Here is a 24830-nt window from a genome sequence, read left to right on the forward strand (position 1 = left end):
CCAGCATTTCTCATGATGTACTCTGCATATAAGTTAAATAAGCAGGGTGAAAATATACAGCCTTGATGTACTCCTTTTCCTATTTGGAACCAGTCTGTTGTTCCATGTCCATTTCTAACTGTTGCTTCCTGACCTGCATATAGGTTTCTCAAGAGGCAGGTCAGGTGGTCTGGTATTCCCATCTCTTTCAGAATTTTTCAGTTTTTTGTGATCCACACACACAGTCAAAGGCTTTGGCATAGTCAAGAAAGCAGAAAGAGATGTTTTTCTGGAACTCTCTTGCTTTTTTGATGATCCAGCAGATGTTGGCAATTTGATCTCTGGTTCCTCTGCCTTTTCTAAAACCAGCTTGAACACCTGAAAGTTCATGGTGCACGTATTGCTGAAGCCTGGCTTGGAGAATTTTGAGCATTACTTTACTAGCATGTGAGATGAGTGCAATTGTGCGGTAGTTTGAGCATTCTTTGGGATTGCCTTTCTTTGGGATTGGAATGAAAACTGACATTTTCCAGTCCTGTGGCCACTGCTGAGTTTCCCAAATGTGCTGGCGTATTGAGTGCAACACTTTCACAGCATCATCTACCAGGATTTAAAATAGCTCAACTGGAATTCCATCACCTCCACTAGCTTTGTTCATAGTGATGCTTTCTAAGGCTCACTTGACTTCACATTCCAGGATGTCTGGCTCTAGATCATACCATCGTGATTATCTTGGTCATGACTTTTTTGTACAGTTCTTCTGTGTATTATTGCCACCTCTTAATATCTTCTGCTTCTGTTAGGTCCATACCATTTCTGTCGGGTCCATACTATTTCTGTCCTTTATCGAGCCCATCTTTGCATGAAATGTTCCCTTGGTATCTCTAATTTTCTTGAAGAGATCTCTAGTCTTTTCCATTCTGTTTTTTCCTCTATTTCTTTGCATCGATCACTGAGGAAGGCTTTCTTATCTCTCCTTGCTATTCTTTGGAACTCTGCATTCAGATGCTTATATCTTTGCTTTTCTCCTTTGCTTTTCACTTCTCTTCTTTTCACAACTATTTGTAAGGCCTCCCCAGACCAGCCAGTTAATTCAAGTGTTTATAAGGTAGGGTATGGTAGTGATATTTAGCGTAGTGGTTGACAACAATGATAATAGGTACCATTTATTGAGCATTCAGGTTAACCACTTAAAACTTACCTCACTTAAGTATCGCAACCACCCTTATTCAAAGAGGATTTACTATCTGTGTTTTACATTTGAGGAAACTAAGGCTAAAAAGGATAAAGCTAACCCATTCAAGAAGAAGGAATTGGCAATCCACTCCAGTGTTCTTACCTGGAGAATCTCATGGACAGAGGAGCCTGGCGTGGGATCGCCAGTCGGATACAACTTAGCGACTAACCCACCAACCTGTTCAAGGTCAATCAACCAGTAAGTGGCAGAGACAAAACTCAAATCCAGGTCTAGTTTGATGCCAAAGCTGTTATTTTAGCCACTTTTCCGTAACGCGTTCCTAATAAGAGGAATGTTGCTTGAATCACAGGTTACGGCCATCTTCCAGAGAGATACTGAAACTGGAGTTTTCTTAACACATTCTTAAGCCTGTAAAAGCATTTCAACTTCATTTCAGTGGAGAAATATCTATTTGAGAAATAATCCGACTAAATTCATCAGATAATTAAACCAAGAGAGACTATAATCTTAATATTTTTGTAAAGAACAAACCCATTTTTCAGTTAACTTGATATGAAGAGGAAATGAGCGGAAATTAAGCGTATTTGGAATGGAGCTGCTTAAAACGCAGCAGAGATGCCTTCCAATTTTTCTGGGAACCAGCGATTCTGCAGTCAACACAAGTTTGCTTTTTTAACAGCTGGGAACACCAGGAATTGTCACACAGCCTCAAGAACTGAGGCTGACTTGTTCAAACTTTCACACGGGGCCCTCTGTTCCTTACACAGAGCCCTCTTTTTCTAAACATCCCACAAATGCCGCTGGGAGACAGCCTCTGGGCCGGCACCAAGCCTTCAGGGCAGGAGGCACTTGTTTGGGATTCCCGTCTTTCAGTGGTCTTTCTGGTCTCGGCTAGACCCGTCTGAAGGACGCTTTGTGGACGATATTTTTTCGCCCACTCGCCAGTGCCTGAAGAAGAAACGGGAGGGCAGGAAAGTATTAATAACTTCGGTTGGTGGTTGAGGACGGACCCTTGAGCAACGGAGGGACTAAGAGCCCACAGGCCCTCCCTCAACCTGACACGCAGGCCCAGCCCAGCCCGGGGGGCGGAGGCAGCGCGCCGATCGCCCCGCCTGCCGCCGGCCATTGGCGGGTCCGAAAGACGCGGGGCGTTGTCGGTTTGAATGGGAGCGTCTGGAGCTGGGCGCAGGCGCAGACGGGGGGCGCGGTAGCGGGCGGGCGGCGCTGCGGGACCCTTGCGTGGCGGCCGGCGCTGGGGGCGGTGAGGAGGGATCGGGACTTCTGGCCCACGTGACCTGGGGGCGGGGGGCGCGCGCCGGCCTCCCGCCGTGCCTCTGCTTGGGGACCTGCCGCGGGAGCGGCCGCTGCCACCCGCCTGTTGCGCAGGTGGCCGCTGCAGCTGCAGCTTCGCCGTCTCCGCCGCGCTCCCTACACTCGCCGGCCCCCGGGAGGTGAGTTCTGAGGGGCGTTTGTGGACGCCAGACGGAGGGAGGTGACAGGGAGCGGGGCGTGTGAGTGAGTGGGGGGCGGGCTCTGTGTCCACGGTCAGGGGGCGATCTCCTTTGTTCGCGTCAGGAGGGGGCTGGAGTGGTCGCGGGGACGCAAGTCGAGAAATCAGAAATTCGGGGTGAGGAGTAGCCCGCTCCGGTCGAGCACTCAGTTTCTTTCAGGTTGGACATTTAAAAATTAGAGTACATCCTAAGGGCTTTTTTCCCTAGTTTGTTCATTTAATAAAAAGGACAGTACGATACGAGAACAACTTACGTATTCTGAGTGTGAGTAACAAAAGCGCGAAACCCCGTGGAATTAAATCCGAGAAGGATGGCGTTTCTTGAAGTGGTGAGTTTGCTGTCTAGAGCAGGCAGCCTTTGTCAGACACCTGCGTTTACCATATTGAAGTTAATGGACTCTGGGGAAATCAACCTGTCGCTTTACCATAGAAATTGGTAGTTGCTGCAAAAAGTTTTAGTAAGCATTGAATGTCAAGAAAGCCCTTTCCTGAAAATCTAGAGTATCTTGGAATAATAAGAAATCTATAGTTTCCTTGTTTAATGGTAACCAGTTAGCTCATTTTTAAACTGGTATCATTTGAACTCTTAAAGAAAACGACTAAGGGTGGAAATTTTATTTGCTTTAATGTATAATATAACCCTCCCGTGGAATTAAACGAAGTAGATTCTTGGCTTTCCTTTCACTCGGGTTGTATTGGAGTCTCTGGTGGCCTGTGTGGGAAGCTGAATTTTGAAGCTGCCACTTTAGAAGGGTGCAGGGAAGATTTCCGGCTTGATAGTCACCTGTGCGATTACCTGATAAATGCCACTTGTGCTTGGCTTGTCGTTATTCAAGAAGCAGCGTTGGCTGACGGTTTAGAAGTCACTGATCATCGTTTAAAGGGGGCAGATCGCTTTTGGTTGACGTGTGAGTGTATGTGTAGTGTGGAGGCTCAGGGGAGGAGGGACAGCTTACCTTGAAGTTGATACAGAGTAAAAAGTTATGTATTACTGTTTTAGAAGGCATTCCCTCCAAATCCTCTTTGGCTGGATAAGCTGTTTAGTTGTATAACTTCTGTTATTAAATCAGACATGCAGTGTTACAAAGTTTTAATATAAATCTCAGACTTGGTACTAGGCTAATTAAAACAAAGATAAAATAAAGTAGTTTTTAAAATGGCCTTGTTCTTAAGCATAAAATGCCTCTAATCTACCTAAAAGATAAAAACTTTGTAATTAGATCTCTGGAATTTTAAAATTGAAAACATGACATAGATTTAGACTAGCATTCTAAATCTAATAGGCATGTGATTTTTAAAAATAACAATGGCAATTATGATTATTTTACTATATTGAGTACTTTTGTTAAGTACCAGAGGCAGGCATTGAGGTGCTTTTTGTAAATCGTATCTCTAATCACCAAGACACATGTTGGATAAGTTTCACTATGCCAAACCAACCCTGAGAGTTTAACTAGATCATTTAAGTAACTAGTCACTGTGCAGAGATTCAAACCATGGCCAAGTCCCAGCTGCTTCTGTGTGTTTCTTTAAATCTCCAGGTCTCTGGATTCCATTTGTAGAGACATAATCCCACTTTTAAGATGCCTGTATATGATGTGTTTTGCTGTGAACTATGCAGAAATACTTCAGCCCTTCTTTTTGGACAGCTGTTCTCCTTTCAGTACTTTATAAATTACATAACACTTTCAATGTCCTTCTAATTGTCCTTATAAAAACAATAAAAATATGAGTAAGATTCTTCCTGAGTTATTTACATAAATATAAATATCCTTTTTACTGTGGAGCAGAAATGTACTCAAGTCTGGTTTTCTCACTACCATACGATTCTTTGCCTCTTTACAGTTCTTATCTTCTTCAGGCAAGAAATCAAAAAAGTTTGTTGGACATCGATTCTGTGCAAAGCAGTTTGCTTGGTGTGAGAGGAGGAGAGAAGGCTTTATTTTCAATAATGGTTTCTGGAGTTTTTGAACTAACTTTCTTCTGTCTGTCAGTTTATCTTCCTAACACAGGTCCAACTTTTCAGTTCCTTCGTTGAAAAAATCACAAGATTTCTCATCATACAAATACAAGGCCAAATACTCCTTCAGCCACATGTATATTCAGAGTCCCTCACAATTTAGTACCTTCTTAGACTTCTCTTTTCTGACTCCTAACCCCAGAAAGTGGCACACTTTCTCTACAGTCACACCCCCTTTGCTTTTGTGTGAGCATTTCCCCGTGACTAAAATGCCTTTTCTCAATTTACCTAGTAGTAAGGTTTACCCATCCTTCAAGTTGCAGAACAGACTTCCTTGCTTCAAAAAAACTTCTCTTAGTCCTTTTAACTTAGAATTATTCTTCCAGTATCATCTCAAAACATTACTGAATTGAATAGAAACATTTTCACACAGAATGGTGATAACTTTTGGAAGGAGAAAGCAGTTATATTTTCCTGTGAAGAATTCTGAATTCAAACGCTCTAGGGATTCTTTTAAGGCATATATAATCATTTTACATTTGGGATTTATTTCTCCTTAAAAATGTGTTTGAAACCAGTTTTGTCATTTTGGAGTTTTTCTGTTAAGAGAACTGATTCATTGTCATTTACTAATTCAAGAACAAGGCTCAGTAGAGGGAACCACTTCTTTTCTCTTTCACTATTTAGTTCTTCATACATGTATTAATTGGTTTAAGCTGATGGCTGACCAATATTGGTAGTAGTAAAAGGCTGTGAGTCATATTTTCTGGTGACTTGGTGACCAGTTTTTCTCCAAGTTATGTTCTCCCCGTTGTTTACAAATAAGTATTTCTTTTTTTTCTGTCATAGTATTGTGTTCATAAGATGATGTTTATTTTGTAGTCTTTGAGCTCCTATTAATTGCATTGTTTATCCAATAACTTATTTATTAGCAAAAGGTACAGATTGGAAAGGACAAGGATTAATGTATATATTTAGGGTATTTTTATTTTAAGGAAATGGGGCTTAATGTGAATCATAGGGTTTTTGGATTGCAGACATTTTTCTTGTGATTACCTGGCCTTATAACCTGAGTAGTCATTTGTAATGTACTGAAAATATAATTGGAATTGATTGAATTTAGAATTAAAAAAAAATTATCATTGTGTCTTCTATAACCTTGATATTAAAATACTGCTTTGTATCCAATTTTACATGTTTACAATAATTAACTAAAGGTCACTTATATGTTTAATTGAAACTCCTCCAAAAGGTTATTGATTTTACTAATGATTAAAAGTACAGTATATTCAAAATTTTTATAGGAGGGAAAATTAACATTATTTCTAAACTCTGGACTTCACTTTGAGGAGAAATAAGACCAAGTAATAGGGAGAAAACTACTAATTTTATTCTAATGAACACAGATGAGACTTTTCTCCTTTAGTTGAACATATTTATATTTTTAAATATAAGTAAGTAGTCTTGTTGAAATAGGATTTTTGATTCATTAACTGCTTTGCAGGGGGAAAAGGTAACCAAGGTTAGAGCTGTTGCATAAAAGAAACTTCCTTTGGTTCTTGAAATTTTTAGGCAACTACCTCATATATCCCATTCAGCAGTTTCAATGATTAGCGTGGTCACTGGCATGATTCCTATTGGCTCCATATATAATCTAAAAATAGAGCCCCTTTCTAGTCTATCACCTTCCCCTCAGGAAAATATTCAGTATTTAGCTTCTTTCTGTTTTATCATGGGCTGCCAAACCCTAAGACACTTAGGAGGCTGCCTGTGCAGTAATGATCATATCTGTAGCGCTTCATGTAGAGACTGTTGGAAACTTCTGTTCACTACGAACATTCAGCATGTCTCTTGTAAGTAGCTTCATACACTTGGTCCTTCCTCACTCTTAAACAGCTGAGATGAAGGCTTGAACTAGTCAAATCTTTCTTCTAGATTCCATTTTGTTTTAGTATGTATCTGATTTGAAATTTCATGTATGACTTTTTTTAGTATTTTGATTATCCAGGGAGCATATTCTCTGAAGTCCTTTTAGCTTTATATGATGGATAGAAATATAAATATTCTTCACTGAAATGGAAGGTTATGTATACTTTAGTTGTTTAGAATGGGGAACTTTTAGGTGTAAGCCTTTGAAAACATGATGGGGAATTCTTATATTACTAAAATTGCTTTTGGATTATACCACTTTATGATGGGGAATCCTTATATTACTAAAATTGCTTTTGGATTATACCACTTTATGATGGGGAATCCCTCTATTACTAAAACTGTTTTTGGATTATACCACTGTGAAATCGTTGGATTCATTGTTTTGCCTTGTAATGTTCACAGCCCTGAACCGAAATTTCTTTTGTTCTGATCTGCCAAGAATAAATGCAAGAGTTTAAAATCAATAGTGCTTTGACTTTGCATGTATTTGCTGTTTTTCAAAATGATCCATGAGGATTAATTTCAAAATAAATAAGAACTCTTCTGACTGATGGTGTGCCTTTAAGATATAGATTTACCTGGAATCTAGAACTATTATTCTAATCTATTCTTTGAATTTATTCTTTTTATTTTGCTGATCAGTGGTCACAAGCAGCTTATTAGAAAATCTTTGTAATAAAATATATATTTAGTAAGCAGTTACGCTGTTAGTTATTGTTTTTTAACCTAACTTGGCCTAACATCTTATAGACTTATGTTGATTGTTACAAACTTAAAGGTTAGCAATAAGATGTAACCTTGGTTGATGTAAGTAATTTAGGATTATATGTTTGCGGAAAGAAAACTTTATTGATACAGCTTTTACAGCATACTCTGGCAAATTTTCTCCAGAATGATAGAGAAAGAAATGATCTGCTTTACTACGCACTATTATTTTTTTTTTTATTAATTTGGAATTATGTAATTTACATTGGATATATATGACAGTTATCAGTTAACACTAAGACTGTATGTAACAGTATAGATAGATATAGATACACAGATGTGTATAATCTGAAATTATGCTTAATTCACAGTATTATGCAACAGTTATATTATTGGTAGAAAATATGTTGAATAAAGAATCAGACTTTTTTTGCATTGCCTTATTTTTCTATCCCTTAGCAATTTCTCTTTAATTTTGCCACTGAATCATCACAGTTTTTAACATTTGAATCTCATCGGTACTTTACAAATTTTAATCTAAGAAATATTAGTCTTTCATTCTACTTCCCCCACCCCCATCCTTCCCCATTTATCAAGTTTTACCTGCTTTAAAATTATCTGAAGTTTGATATCTTTTTGTCTCTTGTGAACATATAGCACTTACCAAGCACAAGTTTGATGTAAATATTCCATTTATTTCGTCTCTGAAGTATGGCTCTCACAGTCCAGTTCGCCAGTCACTGTGCGTACTGCTACTGTTGCACCTGTCCTCATAATTGGAAGTCTTGGAAGCTGCTGTCACTGTTTGACCTTTGCCCCTCTTCAAGCCATAGGGCATTATTTTCATTTTTCTGTAGGTACTCTTAGCTAGGTTACTTAATCAAGTACCTAGTCATTCTTGATCCTGACTGCACTTTCTTTAGGCACTGATTTCTCACATCAGTCTTATATTCTGATGGCAGAGTAATTTTTCTTTGATTGGCTCAACACCTGCCACACTGAAATCAAGCTCTGAACTCTTGTTGGACTTTGCTTACTATAGCTGTTGCTTTTTCTTACACTCTGCATACTCTAAGTAAACTTCCTGCTTTTACCTTCCTACTCTGAATTTTACATGCATTGTTCCTTACACTTGCCATCGTGTTGCCTCTATATCCTTCAGATAAAATGTAACTAGAAATAGATGGATGGATCAGATGACAAGCCATATTTAGACCATCTACAAATAAATTAGTGTATGCTTACAGATACCTAATTTGACAGAAAGTAGTTTACCTAAGGTAGTTACTTGAGTTTATTTTATAAGAGGATGTTTCGGCATCCTACTTCGCTATCCCATTCGCACTATGATGTGTATTGTTGCTCTAACCTGTACCCTGAATTCAAAAGTGGAAGAATTTTATTTAAATATGTCCTTCATCCTTCCTCAATATTTATTCCAGTTCTAATTTATAAACAGCTACTATGTCTGATTTGAAACATCACAACTGAAAGGGATTTGGGGAATTTGAGTATTGTACTTTAGAGGGAATTATTAAGATAAGAGAATTTTAAAGAATTTAAATTATCAAACCTAGAGGCAAGAAAAGTAAGTTATGTTTATTATCAAATGGGTTTTACTAGTATATAGAGATACATGAATGAAAGAATCAGACCAAAAGTTATTGGCATTTAGGTTACAGTCAGGAGTAGATAGTTTAAATAAATTGAAATGTGTATGTGTTGGTCACTCAGTCATGTCCGACTCTTTGTGACCCCATGGACTGTAGCCCACCAGGCTCTTCTGGCCATGGGATTCTCCAGGTAAGAATACTGGAGTGGGTTGCCATTGCCTTCTCCAGTAAATCGAAATAAGGACAAGAAATACACAGTTAACTCTTGAAAACTATGGAGGTGTGGGGTGCTGACTCCTTTTGCAGTGGAAAATCCATTAATAATTTGACATTTGGCCCCTCTGTATCCATGGTTCTACATCTGTGAAGTGAAGTGAAGGGAAAGTTCCTCGGTCGTTTCCGATTCTTTGTGATACCACCGACTGTACAGTCCATGGAATTCTCCAGGACAGAATACTGGAGTGGGTAGCCTTTCCCTTCTCCAGGAGATCTTCCCAACCCAGGGATTGAACCCAGGTCTCCCACATTGCAGGCGGATTCTTTACCAACTGAGCCACAAGGGAAGCCCAAGAATACTGGAGTGGGTATCTTATCCCTTCTCCAACAGTGTGGATGGCACCCCACTCCAGTACTCTTGCCTGGAAAATCCCATGGACAGAGGAGCCAGGTGGGCTGCAGTCCATGGGGTTGCAAAGAGTCAGACACAACAGCGACTTCACTTTCACTTTTCACTTTCTCCTGACCTGTGGAGTTCAGACCCATTCAAAGATCAGGTGTAATTGTAACTGTCTATCCCGTTTTTCCTAGTCACCTAGTTTGAAGATACTTTGTTGCCAGTGAAGTATATCAAGTCTGGGATTTATTGTTTACTCTGATTGTAGCGACTTCACTTTCACTTTCATGCATTGGAGAAGGAAATGGCAACCCACTCCAGTGTTCTTGCCTGGAGAATCCCAGGGACAGGGAGTCTGGTGGGCTACCGTCTATGGGGTCGCACAGAGTCAGACACGACTGAAGCGACTTAGCAGCAGCAGCTAATTGCATACCTTGGACAGTGTCTAGAAGTCTGACTGGGTATGTAACTGGGGAGTTTGCCTGTTTTGACTTCCGAATCAGGTAATTAGACATGAGGCAGTCTACATGCTTCCGTCAGTTTCTAGGATATGGAAAATACTTAATGCTTTCTCTTTATCTATAGTCAGACCAAAAAATGCTGTAAGTTAACAATTTTGTTAGTAGTGTGGTTTTTGGAGCATTGCTGTTAAACCTGGGAGGTGCTTTTAAGGGCATATGTGTTCTTTGTAAATTATTAGTTGTAAGTCTTAATGGAGGTGGAAGTTAAACTTGATGACTTCTTAATATTCTTTCAAACCTGTAATTTCCATTCCATTTCCTGGTCCTGTCATTAAGTTTTCTTATCTTAATGAAAAATTTATGATTTAATATTATTGTAAATTTTATTAGTGTTGTACTAGTAATATATAAAATTATGCAGTGAGTTTGTTAACTCCATGTGGAGCATGAGTGAACATATTGTTAATAAACTGGTTAGAGATTTTTGCAACATGAATCATTGAATAAAGAATGACTTGTTTGTTCAAGAATGTACAGTGGGGCAAAGATAGCCTCTTCAATAAGTGGCGCAGGGAAAACTGGACAGCTACATGCAAAAGAATGAAATTAGAACACTTCCTAACATCATACACAAAGATAAACTCAAAATGAATTAAAGACCTAAATGTAAGACCAGAAACTATAAAACTCTTAGAGGAAAACATAAGCAGAACACTCGATGACATAAATCAAAGCAAGACCTTCTATGACCCACCTCCTAGAGTAATGGAAATAAAAACAAAAATAAACTAGTGGTACCTGATTAAACTTAAAAAAGCATTTGTACAGCAAAGGAAACTACAAACATGGTGAGAAAACACCCCTCAGAATGGGAGAAAATAATAGCAAAGGAAACAACTGACAAAGAATTAATTTCCAAAATACACAGCAGTTCATACATCAATATCAGAAAAACAAACAACACAATCAAAAAGTGGGAAAAAGACCTAAACAGACATTTCTCCAAAGAAATACAGATGTCTAACAAACGAATGAAAAGATGCTCAACATGGCTTATTATTAGAGAAATGCAAATCAAAACTACAATGAGATAACACCTCACACCAGTCAGGATAGCCATCATCAAAAAGTCTACAAACAGTAAATGCTGGAGAGAGTGTGGAGAAAAGGGAACCCCCTTGCATTGCTGGTAGGAATATAAACTGATGCAGCCACTATGGAAGACAGTATGGAGAGTCCTTTAAAAACTAGGAATAAAACCACCATATGACCTAGCAATCTCATTTCTAAGCATATACCCTGAGGAAACCCAAACTGAGAAGGATACATGTACCCCAATGTTCATTGCAGCACTGTTTACAATAGCTAGAACATGGAAGCAACCTAGATGTCCATTGACAGATGAATGGATAAAGAAGCTGTGGTACATATATACAGTGGAGTAGTGCTCAGCCATAAAAAGGAACACATCTGAGTCACTTCTAATGAGGTGGACGAATCTAGAACCTATTATATAGAGTGAACTCAGAGAAGTATAAATATCATATACTGACACATATATGGAATCTAGAAAGATGGTACTGATGAATTTATTTTCAGGGGAGCAGTGGAGAAACAGACATAGAAAACAGACCTAAGGACATAGGGTGGGGGCGGGGGGTGGAGGGGGAGGGGCGAGATGTATGGAGAGAGTAACATGGAAATTTACAATACCATAAGTGAAATAGATAGCCAATGGGAATTTGCTGTATGACTCAGGGAACTCAAGCAGGGGCTCTGTGACAGTCTAGAAGGGTGGGGTGGGGAGGGAGATGGAAGGGAGATTCAGGAGGGAGGTGTACCTATGGCTGATTCTGGTTGATGTGTGACAGAAAGCCATAAAATTCTGTAAAGCAAATATCCTTCAATTAAAAAAAATAAAGTGGCAAAAAAAAAAAAGAATTACTTGTTTGTTCAGTGACTAAATGGAAGATAAATACTACTTAATTGTTACAGAGATTGAATTTAAGAGTAACTTTTGGGGGATACTGTCCCATGAAAATAGTAAAACCATTTATAAATTGTCTTGGTAAAATGGTGAATTACATTTTTTACAGTTTTGTATGCAGTCCTAATCAAGTAAGGTATTTTGCAGCACCATTTATATACATTTGTTAATTTAATTAAATACTTATATTTTAATAAGTATGAAGTTAACTTTTTTTTTTTAATACTTGGTGAGCTTGGGGATTTCATTATGATACCACAGCTGGAAAAATATTTCAATTAAATTATAATTTAACTTAATTCTAATACCTTACCTTCTGCCCCATACTATAAATAACCTAAACCTCAAAGTGGTAGTGAAAAACAGTTTAATTGACAGTTTAGCTGTTGTGTAATTTAAATGCACTTTGGAGCTCTTGCTCTGAATATGCTAATTCCCTTAATGTGCCTGCGTGCCATGTCGCTTCAGTCATGTCTGACTCCTTGCAACCCTGTGGACCATAGCCTGCCGGGCTCTTCTGTCCATGGGATTCTCCAGGCAAGAATACTGGAGTGGGCTGCCCTACCCTCCTCCAGGGAATCTTCCTGACCCAGGGATTGAAGGAATTGAACCTGCATTTCTTATGTCTCCTGCAGCGGCAGGTGGGTTCTGTACCACAAGTGCCATCTGGGAAGCCCAGTTCCCTTAATGGATTTTATTAAAGAAAAAAAGTGCAATGGAATCCTAAACAAAAGGAAAAAGAGAAGATTTGTTGGTTTAATAACCGTTACCTATCTTTTCCTCCTTTCTTAAGATACTGCTTCATTTGTTGGCCAAGAGAGAGGATAAGAGGAGTAATATTTTATGTTTCTTATATGCCACATTGGTTATTGATATGAAAACCTCACTTGCTCTAGGAAGTCCCTCTAGACTAATCCTTTCTACCTTTCTCCTCCTGCTCTGTTCCCTACTATCCTAACTATAGTTAATTGACAAAGCAGTGAGTGTCTATTAGTTATAGTTTATGTTATAGCTGGAATACATAAAGGGATGTTATGTGGAAAAGGTGTTAGGCTTTACTGGATGGCAGTAGAAGGGAGAAATAGATAGAAATGGAAAGATTGCTCAAAATATGGAATAGCTTGCTAAAAGGACTATTCAAAATTAGGATTAGCTGCCTTGTAACCTTTCTGGGAATGTTGTAGTAATATGTTGGACTAACTGACCTATGGGGTTGTTTATAACACTGGATTCCAGGAATACATACATACTCACACAGACACACATATGTATAATTTTATTTATGTAAGCACATATATTTTATTTTCACCTTGTTTCTCTTAACTGTTACCTTAAAGGTTGTAGTTCAGTTTCCTCTTTGATTCCCTTGTTGATCCATTGGGGTTTTTTAGTAGCATGTTGTTTAATCTCCATGTAATTATTTTTTTCCTCGTTTCTTCTTCTGTGGTTAATTTCTGATTTCATGCTGTTATGGTCAGGAAAGATACTTGAGTTAATTTCTATACTCTTAAATTTGTTGAAGCTTCTTTTATGCCCTGGTATGTGATCAGTCCTGGAAAATGTTCCATATGCACTTGAAAAGAATCTATATTCTTGTTTTTTGGATGTACTGTCCTGAAAATATCAATTAAATCTAACTACTCTGTTATATTATTGAGTACCTCTTTTGCCATGTTGATTCTCTGAATGAAAGATCTGTCCACTGAAGTGAGTAGAGTGTTGAAAAGTCTCCTACTATTATTGTATTCTTATTCATTTTTACCTTTATATCTATTAGTATTTGTTTTACATATTGGGTGCTCCCTTATTAGATGCATATATGTTTAATTTTTTTTCTTAACACCAAAAACATTTTGTTTTGGGGTATAGCTGATTAACAATGTTGTGGTGGTTTCAGGTGAACAGCAAAGAGACTCGGTCATACATATACATGTATCTATTCCCCCTCAACCCCCCGACTCATCCAACTGGCACATAACATTGAGCAGAGTTCCGTGTGCTATACAATAGGTCTTTGGTGGTTATCCATTTGAAATACAGCAGTGTGTACGTGACTTTCCCAAAGTCCCTAACTGTCCCTTCCCCCTGGCAACCATAAGTTCATTTTCTAAGTCTATGAGTCAGTCTCTTTCTGTTTTGTGAATAAGTCCATTGGCCCGATTTCTTTTGGATTCCTTACGTAAGGGATGTCGTCTGATTTATCTCCTGGCTGACTTGCTTCACTCCGTATGCCATTCTCTGGGCCCACCCAATGTGCCTCAGATGACCCTATTTCAGTCTTTAATGGCCGAGAAGTAGCCTGTTGCATATGTGCACCACATCTTCTTTATCCGTTCTTGCGTCAGCAGACATGTAGGTTGCTTCCATGTCATGGACGTTGTAGACAGAGCTGCAGTGAACATTGGGGTGCATGTATCTTTCTGGGCCATGTTTTTCTCTGGGCATATGCCCAGGAGTAGGATTGCAGAGTCATATGGTAGCTCTTTGTTAAGGAAAATCCATACTGTTCTCCATAGTGGCTGTACCAGTTTACATTCCTGCCAACAGTACAGGAGGGTTTCTTTCTCTCCACACCCTCTCCAGCATTTGTTGTTTGTGGATTTTTTGATTTATAGCCATTCTGACTGGTGTGAGGTGATATCTCATGGTAGTTTTGATTTGCATTTCTTTGATAACTAGTGATGTTGAACATCTTTTCATGTGCCTATTGGCTATCTGTACGTCCTCTTTGCAGAAATGTCTGCTCAGGTCTGCCCATTTTTTGAGTGGGTTGTTTGTATTGATGCTAGTAAGCCTAATAAGCTGTTTTGTAAATTTTGGAGACTTAATTCCTTATTGGTTGCATCATTTGCAAATGTTTTCTCCCAATCTCTTCATTTTGTTTATCATTTCCTTTATTGTGCAAAAGCTTTTGAGTTTAAGTAGGTCCCATTTGTCTATTTGTGCATTTATTTCCATTATTCTGGGACATGGATTAAAAAGATGTTGCTATGTTGTATGTCAGAGTGGTCTGCCTATGTTTTCCCCTAGGAGTTTTATAGTGTCCAGTCTCACATTTAGATCTTTAATCCATTTTGAGCTTTTTTGTGTGTATGGACTTAAGGAATGATCTAATTTCATTTTTTTTTTTTTTTACATGTGGCTGTCCAGTTTTCCCAGCACCATTTGTTGAAGAGACTCTTTCCAACATTGTGTAGTCTTGACTCCTTTGTCATAGATTAATTCACCATTGGTGCATGGGCTTATTTCTGGGTTTTCTATCCTGTTCTGTTGCCTGTATTTCTATTTTTGTACTGGTAACATACTGTTTTGATGACTGTAGCTTTGTAGTATAGTTGGAGGTCATGGAGCCTGATTCTTCTAGCTCCGTTTTTCTTTTAAACATTGCTTTGGCTATTCGGGGTCTTCTGTGTCTCCATACAAATTTTGAGATTTTTTTTATGTTAGTTCTGTGAAAAAATGCCATTGGTAATTTGATAGGGATTACATTGAGTCCATAGATTACCTTGGGTAGTATAATCATTTTGACAACATTGATTCTTCCAATCCACGAACATGGTATATCTTTCCATCTGTTTATGTCATCTTCAAGTTCTTTCATCAGCATCTTATAGTTTTCAGAGTACGGGTCTTTTGTCTCCTTCAGTTCAGTTCAGTCACTCAGTTGTGTGTGACTCCATGGACTGCAGCACACCAGGCTTCCCTGTCAATCACCAACTCACAGAGCTGCTCAAACTCGTATGTCCATCAAGTCAGTGATGCCATCTGATCATCTCATCCTCTGTCATCCCTTTCTCCTCATGCCCTCAATCTTTCCCAGCAACAGGGTCTTTTCCAGTGGGTCAGTTCTTCACATCAGATAGCCAGAGTTTGGGAGCTTCAGCTTCAGCATCAGTCCTTCCAAAGAATAGTCAGGACTGATTTCCTTTATGATTGACTGGTTTGATCTCCTTGAAGTCCAAGGGACTTTTAAGAGTCTTCTCCAACACCCCAGTTCAAAAGCATCAATTCTTTGGCACTTTTTTAATGGAAAATTCTTACATCCGTACATGACTACTGGAAAAACCATAGCTTTGACTAGACAGACCTTTGTTGGCAAAGTAATGTCTCTCTTTTTAATATGCTGTCTAGGTTGGTCATAGCTTTTCTTCCAAGGAGCAAGCATCTTTTAGTTTAATGGCTGCAATTACATTCTGCAGTGATTTTGGAGCCCAAGAAAATAAAGTCTGTCACTGTTTCCAGTGTCCAGTCCCATCACTTCATGGCAATTAGATGGGAAAACAATGGATACAGGCTTATCATATATGGCCTTTATTATGTTGAGTTATGTAACCTGTATGCCCACTTTCGGAGAAGGCAATGGCACCCCACTCCAGTACTCTTGCCTGGAAAATCCTATGGACAGAGGAGCCTGGTAGGCTGCAGTCCATGGGGTTGCTAGGAGTCAGACACAACTGAATGACTTCACTTTCCCTTTTCACTTTCATGCATTGGAGGAGGAAATGGCACCCCACTCCAGTATTCTTGCCTGGAGAATCCCAGGGACGGGGGAGCCTGGCTGGGCTGCTGTCTATGGGGTCGCACAGAGCCAGACACGACTGAAGCGACTTGGCAGCATGCCCACTTTCTGGAGAGCTTTTTTTTTTTTAAAATCATAAAAAGTAATATTCTTTTTTTGTGGTATCTTTATCTGGTTTTGGTATCAGGGTGATGGTGGCCTCATAAAATGAGTTGGGAAGTTTTCCTTCCTCTGTGATTTTTTGAAAAAGTTTCAGAAGGATAGTTGTTAACTGTTCTCTAAATGTTTGATGGGCTTCCCTGGTGGCTCAGCTGGTAATAAATCCACCTGCAATGTGGGAGACCTGGGTTTGATCCCTGAGTTGGGAAGATCCCCTGGAGGAGGGCATGGCAACCACTCTAGTATTCTGGCCTGGAGAATTCCATGGACTGTATAGTCCATGGGGTCGCAAAGAATCAAATGTTTGATAAAATTGGCCTGGGAAGCCGTCAGGTCCTGGAGTTTTGTTTGTTGGGAGGTTTTTAATAATGGTTTCACGTTTAGTGCTTGTGATTGGTCTGTTCATATTTTCTATTTTTTCCTGGTTCACAGTCTACGGAGATTGTACCTTTATAAGAATTTGTGCATTTCTTCCAGCTTGTCCATTTTGTTGGCATGTAATTGTTCATAGTAGTCGCTCATGACCCTTAGAATTTCTATGGGGTGAGTTGTAACTTCTTTTTCATTTCTAATTCTGCTGATTTGAGTCTTCTCGAACCTTTTATCCTTGATAAGTCTAGCTAAAGGTTTATCAATTTTATCTTTTCAAAGAACCAGCTTTTAGTTTCATTGATCTTTGTGTTTTCTTTGTCTCTATTTCATTTATTTCAGCTCTAATCTTTATGATTTCCTTCCTTAACTTGAGGTTTTGTTTGTTCTTCTTTCTCTAGTTGTTTTAGATCCAAGTTTAGCTTGTTTATGTGATGTTTTTCTTGCTTCTTGAGGTAAGATTATATTATTATAAACTTCCCTCTAACTGCTTTTGCTGGATGTATATGTGTTATTCTTTGAAAATAGGACTTCAAGCAAAACATTTGTATTCCTTTTGCAGAAATGTTGCTGAAGTGCTGCTGAAAGGGCCAGAGATGCAAGGATTTGGGACACATTTTGAACCTTTAAGCTGTCTGACATTGACCTCCTTTCATTATTAATAAAGAAGAAGCAGGAGCTTAGGATGTATTAACACCAACTCATTAATATACTAACCGGACAATGTTCTGCAACAGTTCTACATTGTAGAGCTGGATTGGCACAAAATAAAATAATTTCTTAGTATACCCAGCTTATAATATGACTCGATGGAGGAAAATTTGATAAGCATGAGAGAAGACCATTCTTTTCATGTTCGTTACAGGTAAGACTGCTGCTTTCTTAGTGGGTAATTTTAATACTTATTTAAACATGTGTTTAACTCTGATCATTTGAAATTTAAATATGAAAATATTAAAAATATACTAGCCATAGTTAGTATCTCCTTTAAACAGTGTTTTTTTTGTTGTTGTTGTGGTTGTAGTAAGTTTTTATATCCTTTCTGTAGGAAAATGGTAGTAGAGAACAATTATATTCTATAGTTTGTTTATTAATGTTCTGTGGAAGAGTTTCTGATTAGTTATTTTAAACTGTTACTCTTTTTATAATGCAAATATAAAAGTGAAATATATTTCTAAATCTTCGAGGGTAGAAGATAGATTTTATAGTGTGGTTGGCTGAACGACCTAATTTTTGTGTTACAATTTTTAAATAGTGACCTTTTATAAATGAACTTTTAAGAAAAGGAATGTTGGAATGTTAATGTTGGAATGGGTAGGTACTTTCTAAACATGATAAACTAGTAATCAGTTTAATATTTAGTAGTAAAATATTAATGATATTTCTGAGACATTTAGGAACAAAGCCAAGAATATGTACATCATCATTATTTAACATTTATTTTGGAAGTTAGGCTCATTGTCCTTAACTGTAAAATAAACACAATATTAGAATGGAAGACTTAATTATCAGGTGATTAGATATTAATAGATTCCTTATCAAAACTGTTATGAGTTAATATTAAATAAACATCAGAACTTCTAGCTTTGAATAGCATTCTTATCCCTAATGAGTGAAGATGTTTGATACCAAACCTTAGGTATCTTAGCACTTGCATAGGAAATAGTGAGATTTACTATCATTTGCTTTGGAGCTGATGGTTCATGTTAGGACATGGTGCCAAGAAAGTTTCTCTAGGTAAGCTGAGGGCATTTTTATTGCAATTTAAAAGTTTCAAATGAAAGAAAATGGAAGATATTCAGTATGATTTAAATGAATTTTTAATAGAAATGCTCTCGCTCTACCCTCTGGGGCATAGTTCCAGAAACCTCTGTGTCTAGTGTGAAGTCTTGCCAGTTTTACTTCTAAATGCTGCTCAGATTCATTTATCCATCTGGCTTCTCTCCACCAGTGTGGAAGTTCAGTCCCCCATCATCTTCCTTCCAGACTCCCTCCATTCTCCATTCTGGCCTCTTGGAATCGCTTTTAAATTTGCCTCCAGAGGGCTCAGGCTGCAGATGCAGAGTTAATCATGCAACCTCTGCATAGTCTCTTTGGTGGCTTCTAGTCACCTGCAGGGCGGGGCCATGCTTAACGTAGGACACAGGAGCTTGCGTTACCTGGCCTCTACATGTTCCTTCATCCTTACTCCCTGATCCCTCACTTTGCATTTTGAGCTCTGGTTCCCTGTACGTGACTCAGTGCCCTTGCTCGTGCTACACCCTACGACTTGAATGCCCTTCCTACTTTCTTGGTTTAGTAATTCTACTCAATATCTAGGAATTCAGCTCAAAAATATTCTTCTGGAAAGTGTTTCTGAACTCCATATTTTAAGTGCCCTCTCTGTGCTCACATATCCTATGCATCTCTCTTTCTTAGCACTAACTATATTGAAATTCAGTGTACCTGTTTACATGTGTTTGTCTCCTCCTCCTTTGCCACTCCCCACTTTGACTATTGGCTCCCTTTGGGCAGCCGTGATGCCTAGCTTGTTGTCTGGCTCCACATTTGATGGAATGTCCTTTGAATTGCATTGGATATAAACATCAAATGAGCTTGATGGTTCACTCTTGAAAATGTTTAATAAGACAGGTAGTAAGATGTTTATCTTTCTTGCTAAATATTTTCAAGAGTGGCTTACTTCTTTTTTAAGAAATTTATTTTTAATTGAAGGATAATTGCTTTACAATATTGTGGTGGTTTCTGCCATACATCAACATGAGTCAACCATAGGTATACCTATGTCCCCTTCCTCTTGAACTTCCTTCCCACTTCCTACCACATCCCACCCCTCTAGGTTGTTACAGAGGCCAGGTTTGAGTTCCCTAAGTTATTCAGCAAATTCCCATTGGCTCTCTGTTTTACATATGGTAGTGTATATATTTCCATGTTTTTAATATTGTAACAACTGATGAGGAGTGGATTGTACCTGTGCCTATAGGAGGATCTCAGATTTATTGTTTATCATGATATAGCATAGGTCAAACATGGTTATATATTGATATAAGACTTCACCTATAAAAGAAATGTAAAACTTTTAACAATTTTTAGTAAGACTACACCAAACAAATCTCTGGTTTTGTCAGTCCTGTAAAATTAGCATTCTGTGTACTGACTGGATTAGTATATAACTGCAGGTAATAGTTTGTATCCCTTGTTTTAGATGTCATGTCCTTGTATAGGTTATTTTTCTATTCTGGTAAACACTTAGCATGTAATGTTTTATCCATCGGGTTCTTTGATCGAGGTCCTTGTCTATCCCTGGAGGAGTTTCTGTGGCACAATGTGTTTGTAAATTTTGACATGGAATAATTCTTCAGATACTAAGAAACCTCCTAAGAGATATCAAAATGCTTTATGAAATATTTTGCAACTTATTTATGAAGGTAGAGAGAAATGGAGACTGACAGAAAATTGGGATTTGTTTCTAAACTTTTAAAAAGTGTTCAACTGATTTTAAATAACTATCATTAAATTTTTAGGATTGATAATAGTACTGTGATTGTATTTTTTGAAAATATCCATATCTTTTAGAGGTACATACCAAAATATTTACAAATGAAATTCTATGTTTTCTAGAATCTACTTCAAAAGTTGTAGAGTGAGAGTGGAAGTAAAGATGAAATATATATGGATAATGTATCATATATTGGTAATTGTTGATGTAGAAAGGTAGATATATCAGGTTCATTATATTAATTTCTCTAGTTTTATATTTCTTTGTTTAGCTTGTTATATACTTGTTTAAGTATAACAAAGAAATATAAGTAAATATTTTTATTTACTTATATATTATACTTTGTTTACTTATATAATTTATAAGTAAATTATATAAGTAAACAAAGAAATTTCCTTGTTTATACTTGTTACTTTGAAGAAAAACATTTCAATATTTTAATGTAAAAATTAGGCTATTGCAATTAAGTTGTGAGGGAATGCAATTTTAATATTGAATTTTTCAATTTTGCTAGGTAAATATAGTTATTAATAATATTCTTTCTGAAGAATAGTTTGAGGTAATGTGGAGTGGTAGAAAGAACACTGGATTTAGAGACAAAGACAGGATTTCACCTCTCAGTTTTGCCATCGTATGATCTTAAGCAGGACACTGAGCATCATTTTCCCCTTCTATAATAATACCCATCTCACAGCATCATTTTGAGGATGAAATTTATTATAATGTATAGAATAATCACTTTTAAAACCAAGTTACCGATCAGAATTTAAATTTAATGCAAGATAGTTTTGCACTTTCCCTTTGACAAAGTAAACTAGAATAACTAGATATATGTGGTAGACTGGATAGATGAAAATTGTTTATGGCAGCTAGGACTGGTGATAAAAGGATCTATGCCCAATTAAAACACACAGAAGGTGGAACTAGGGGTCACAGTGGGCCAGTCGACAGCCACAGGAGACAGCGCAGTGGAGAAGGTGCAGGGCACTCTTGCTTTGATCTTAAGTCCTGAATCCCATCATTTACTCTTAATTAGTATATAAGCCTTTGAAGGGAAGTCAGATTTGGATGGAACTGGTTATTAATTTTTTTAATGTAGCATCAAGATTTTAATCTTCTTTTGCTTTCATTGATATACTGTAAACACAAGAAACCAAAAAGAAGGAAGTAAAGAAAAAAATCAAGTTGTAGGAGGAAAGTAAAAAATAATAAAACATAAAAGTTAAAATAAGTTGAAATGTTGTGAGATTGTACAGAAGATGAAGATTTAAAGCTGTAATGTTCAATCTGTTGACAAAAATGTAAACATTTCAGTCAAAAATAGTAGTGCTGTCTTTATACTTACTAGAAATGTACTTTTTTTTGATTATATAATTCAGTGGGCCATTAGGAAGAATGAAAAGAAAACTTTATATGTGGGATATATTTTAATGGAGAGATATTTTCCTGACTTGTCTTCTAATCTTCGTATGTTCTTTGTTTTCAACCCAACTGGTAAACAGATGAAGTAATTCTATTCTCTCATAGAGACAGAGAGGATATGAAATTACTTTCTCTGTTACTATTTAATGATCTTCTAAAAAATTTATAAACCAACCTTCCTTCACTATTTTGCAATTAGCTAAATTTGAGGTGTTGGAGACTTTGCCAGAACATTGACTTCTCTTCCAATAAAATACATCAGAACTATACTATATGTCAAAATAAACTCATAAGCTAGAGAGTTGGAGCTTTATTTTGAACATTTGTTACTGAAATTATTTTTAAGGTAGATTGTCCTGTAGGGCACTCTCACCTTTGAGGACGGCAGTGTAGCCAGCAGGGTTCCAGGTAGCAGTCACTGTTTGCAATGAGAATTATGTAAAATACCTTTTAAAAAATTTGTAATCCTTAGGGTGCCGTTCAGCCTTATAGTTGAGTTTTATGGGGTGCAACAGCATTTGGATCGATGGTTCCATTATAGTGTTGTGTAAATTGAAGTTCAGAGCATCAAATGTTTGTGGCGAAGATATTTATCTGAAGAAGATGCTTCTCTGTTTTATATGGATATACTGTTATTAACTTCCAATTTTTACACATCCTATATATGAAGAGTTCTGACAGAAAAGTTAATCATTAGTCAGTCTTAGAAGGAAAGGGAAATTATTTGTGCTAACTGGAGGATTATAACTCTGGAGACAGTCTTTCAGACAGCTTTAAGGACTACTCTGCCTGAGAAGTCAAGGCACAGTAATACAAGTTTTTGAGACAGGGAGAGTTTTACATCAAAGTAGCATGTTGACAGTTTACATCACCCAACAAGGTGAGTAGTGGATTACTGTGACCCCTTACAGGACTGAGAAAAATGTTTTCTCTTAGGGAGTTCTGTGCTAGCTCCAGGAGTAGTTGCCTTCTGGTGGGGGGAGGGGCAAGTAGGAATTCCTGTGTCTTCTAAGGGGGTCCAGTTAATGTATTACGCAGATACACAATGCACGACGTAGTGGCTCAAATGGCAGAGAAATTTTTATGTTAATTTTTTTGTCCCGCTTTAAAAATACATTTGTTTCAATAGCCTTTTTTTTTTTAAATTAATTTCCTGGCCAGCAACCTAATCATCCTGGATTGATGGTTCCGCAGGTGACGACAGTCTCTCTCTCTCTCTCTCTCTCCCTTGGCGAAGCCATGTGCCATCACTAGTGTTCTGTCGTATGGTGGCATGTAATTTTTTAAACCAATACTCTGTTGATGGGCGTTTAAACTGTGGTTTTTCGCTTCTGTTACCATCCTTTGAAATTTGTATTGATGTAGCTTTAAAATAAACTCCTAGTGGTGAAACTGCTCAACATATAATTTTTTCCATAATTGGTATTATGCTTAAAATTTGTTAATAGAAACAGTAATGTAACATTTCCTGTTACAGGAGTGATTCTCAACCCTGGCTTGTACATTGGAATTACTTGGGAGCTTTTAAACAATTCTGAGGGCATACCTCATGCCCAGGGGAGTGGGACCCAGAGTTGAGTTTTAACAAGTGCTCCACGTGAGCTCTACTATTGTGCAGCCGGGGTCAAGAACTCCTGTGGAGTTGCTCAAAGACAGTTCTAGTAAGAAGTAATTTAGTGCTGCTCTAAACAGTAAAATGCTTAATGAGCTAAATCAGAGTCTTCCAAAGGGTGGTGGTATACCACTGGTAGTACCTAAGTTTATTTTACTCACTTTTTTTTTTAATTGAAGGCTAATTACTTTACAATATTGTGGTGGTTTTTGCCATACATTCACATGAATCAGCCATGGGTGTACATGTGTTCCTCATCCTGAACCTCCCACCCACCTCCCTCCCCATCCCATCCCTCAGGGTCATCCCAGTGCACCAGCCCTGAGCACCCTGTCTTAATAGTTACATATTTGTTTTGATGTGCATTAGGAAAGTGAGTATCACATCAAACTCAATTTCATGGATCCTGCTTTGGATGAAGCTAGATTTTTTTTTTTTTTTAATGTGCTATGCTTAGTCACTGAGTCATGTCCGACTCTTTGCAACCCCATGGACTGCAACCCACCAGGTCCCTCTGTCCATGGGGATTCTCCAGGCAAGAATACTGGAGTGGGTTGCCATGCCCTCCTCTAGGGGATCTTCCCAACCCAGGGACTGAACCCAGGTCTCCCACGTTGCAGGCAGATTCTTTACTGTCTGAGCCACCAGAGAAACCAGTCAATGGCACATACCAATTGAAAGGAATCTGCCAAATACAGAAATACATTTAAGTGAATGATTGCGTGGTACATAGACATGGCAGAAATCATGAAAATGTTGAAGCCCCACCATGGCAACTTTGGTGAAGAGCACCTACTAAAGTGTAGGATTAGAATTAGAAGTATTGGTGTTTTTTCTCTTAGATATATTTATAGTAACTTAATTCTTCTGACTTTAAAAATTTAGTGACAGACTTTGAGAATTAGAATTCTGCAAATCTTTAAATCATTGCTTTCTAACATAAGGTTTCTTAACACTTCTTTCATGGGAATGTACCTTGTACCTGCAGATATTTTGCTCTTCTATTTTTCTACAGTATAGGTGAACCTGTGGTGGTAAGACAAGGAAGGAGTGTGTGTGTGTGTGTGTGTGTGTGTGTGCACGCATGCCTGCACGCATCTGAGTTCACCTGAGTATGATGTGGAGATGTGTGGTTGGAGGGGCTGAGTAGATCACCTGCATACCTGGATAGAGAAGAGTATTACTTAAAGGACTTCTCCTCCCACAGGCATTCCTTTTCTCCCCAAACTCCCAGAAAGTCCGTTACTCTGCCATAACTCAGAACAGTTTAGGAAACACTATTTTAGATTCTCTCA

General features: G+C 37.9%; 1 protein-coding gene across 2 annotated transcripts in view; it reads left to right on the top strand.

The window, feature by feature from the left end:
* The first annotated feature begins 2313 nt into the window (after positions 1–2313).
* GPSM2 (G protein signaling modulator 2) overlaps positions 2314–24830 on the top strand; it is a 49905-nt gene continuing 27388 nt past the window's right edge. Inside the window, exons 1-2 of one of the 2 annotated variants that reach the window (XM_069599437.1) lie at positions 2314–2628; positions 17568–17870. In XM_069599437.1, the coding sequence (XP_069455538.1) occupies positions 17815–17870 (56 nt within the window). In that variant the 5' untranslated portion in view covers positions 2314–2628; positions 17568–17814. The remainder of the gene's footprint in view (positions 2629–17567; positions 17871–24830) is intronic. The other variant, XM_069599438.1, reaches the window with a different exon arrangement.

This window comes from Ovis canadensis, chromosome 1 (genome assembly GCF_042477335.2).
Source record: "Ovis canadensis isolate MfBH-ARS-UI-01 breed Bighorn chromosome 1, ARS-UI_OviCan_v2, whole genome shotgun sequence".
Taxonomy (NCBI): domain Eukaryota; kingdom Metazoa; phylum Chordata; class Mammalia; order Artiodactyla; family Bovidae; genus Ovis; species Ovis canadensis.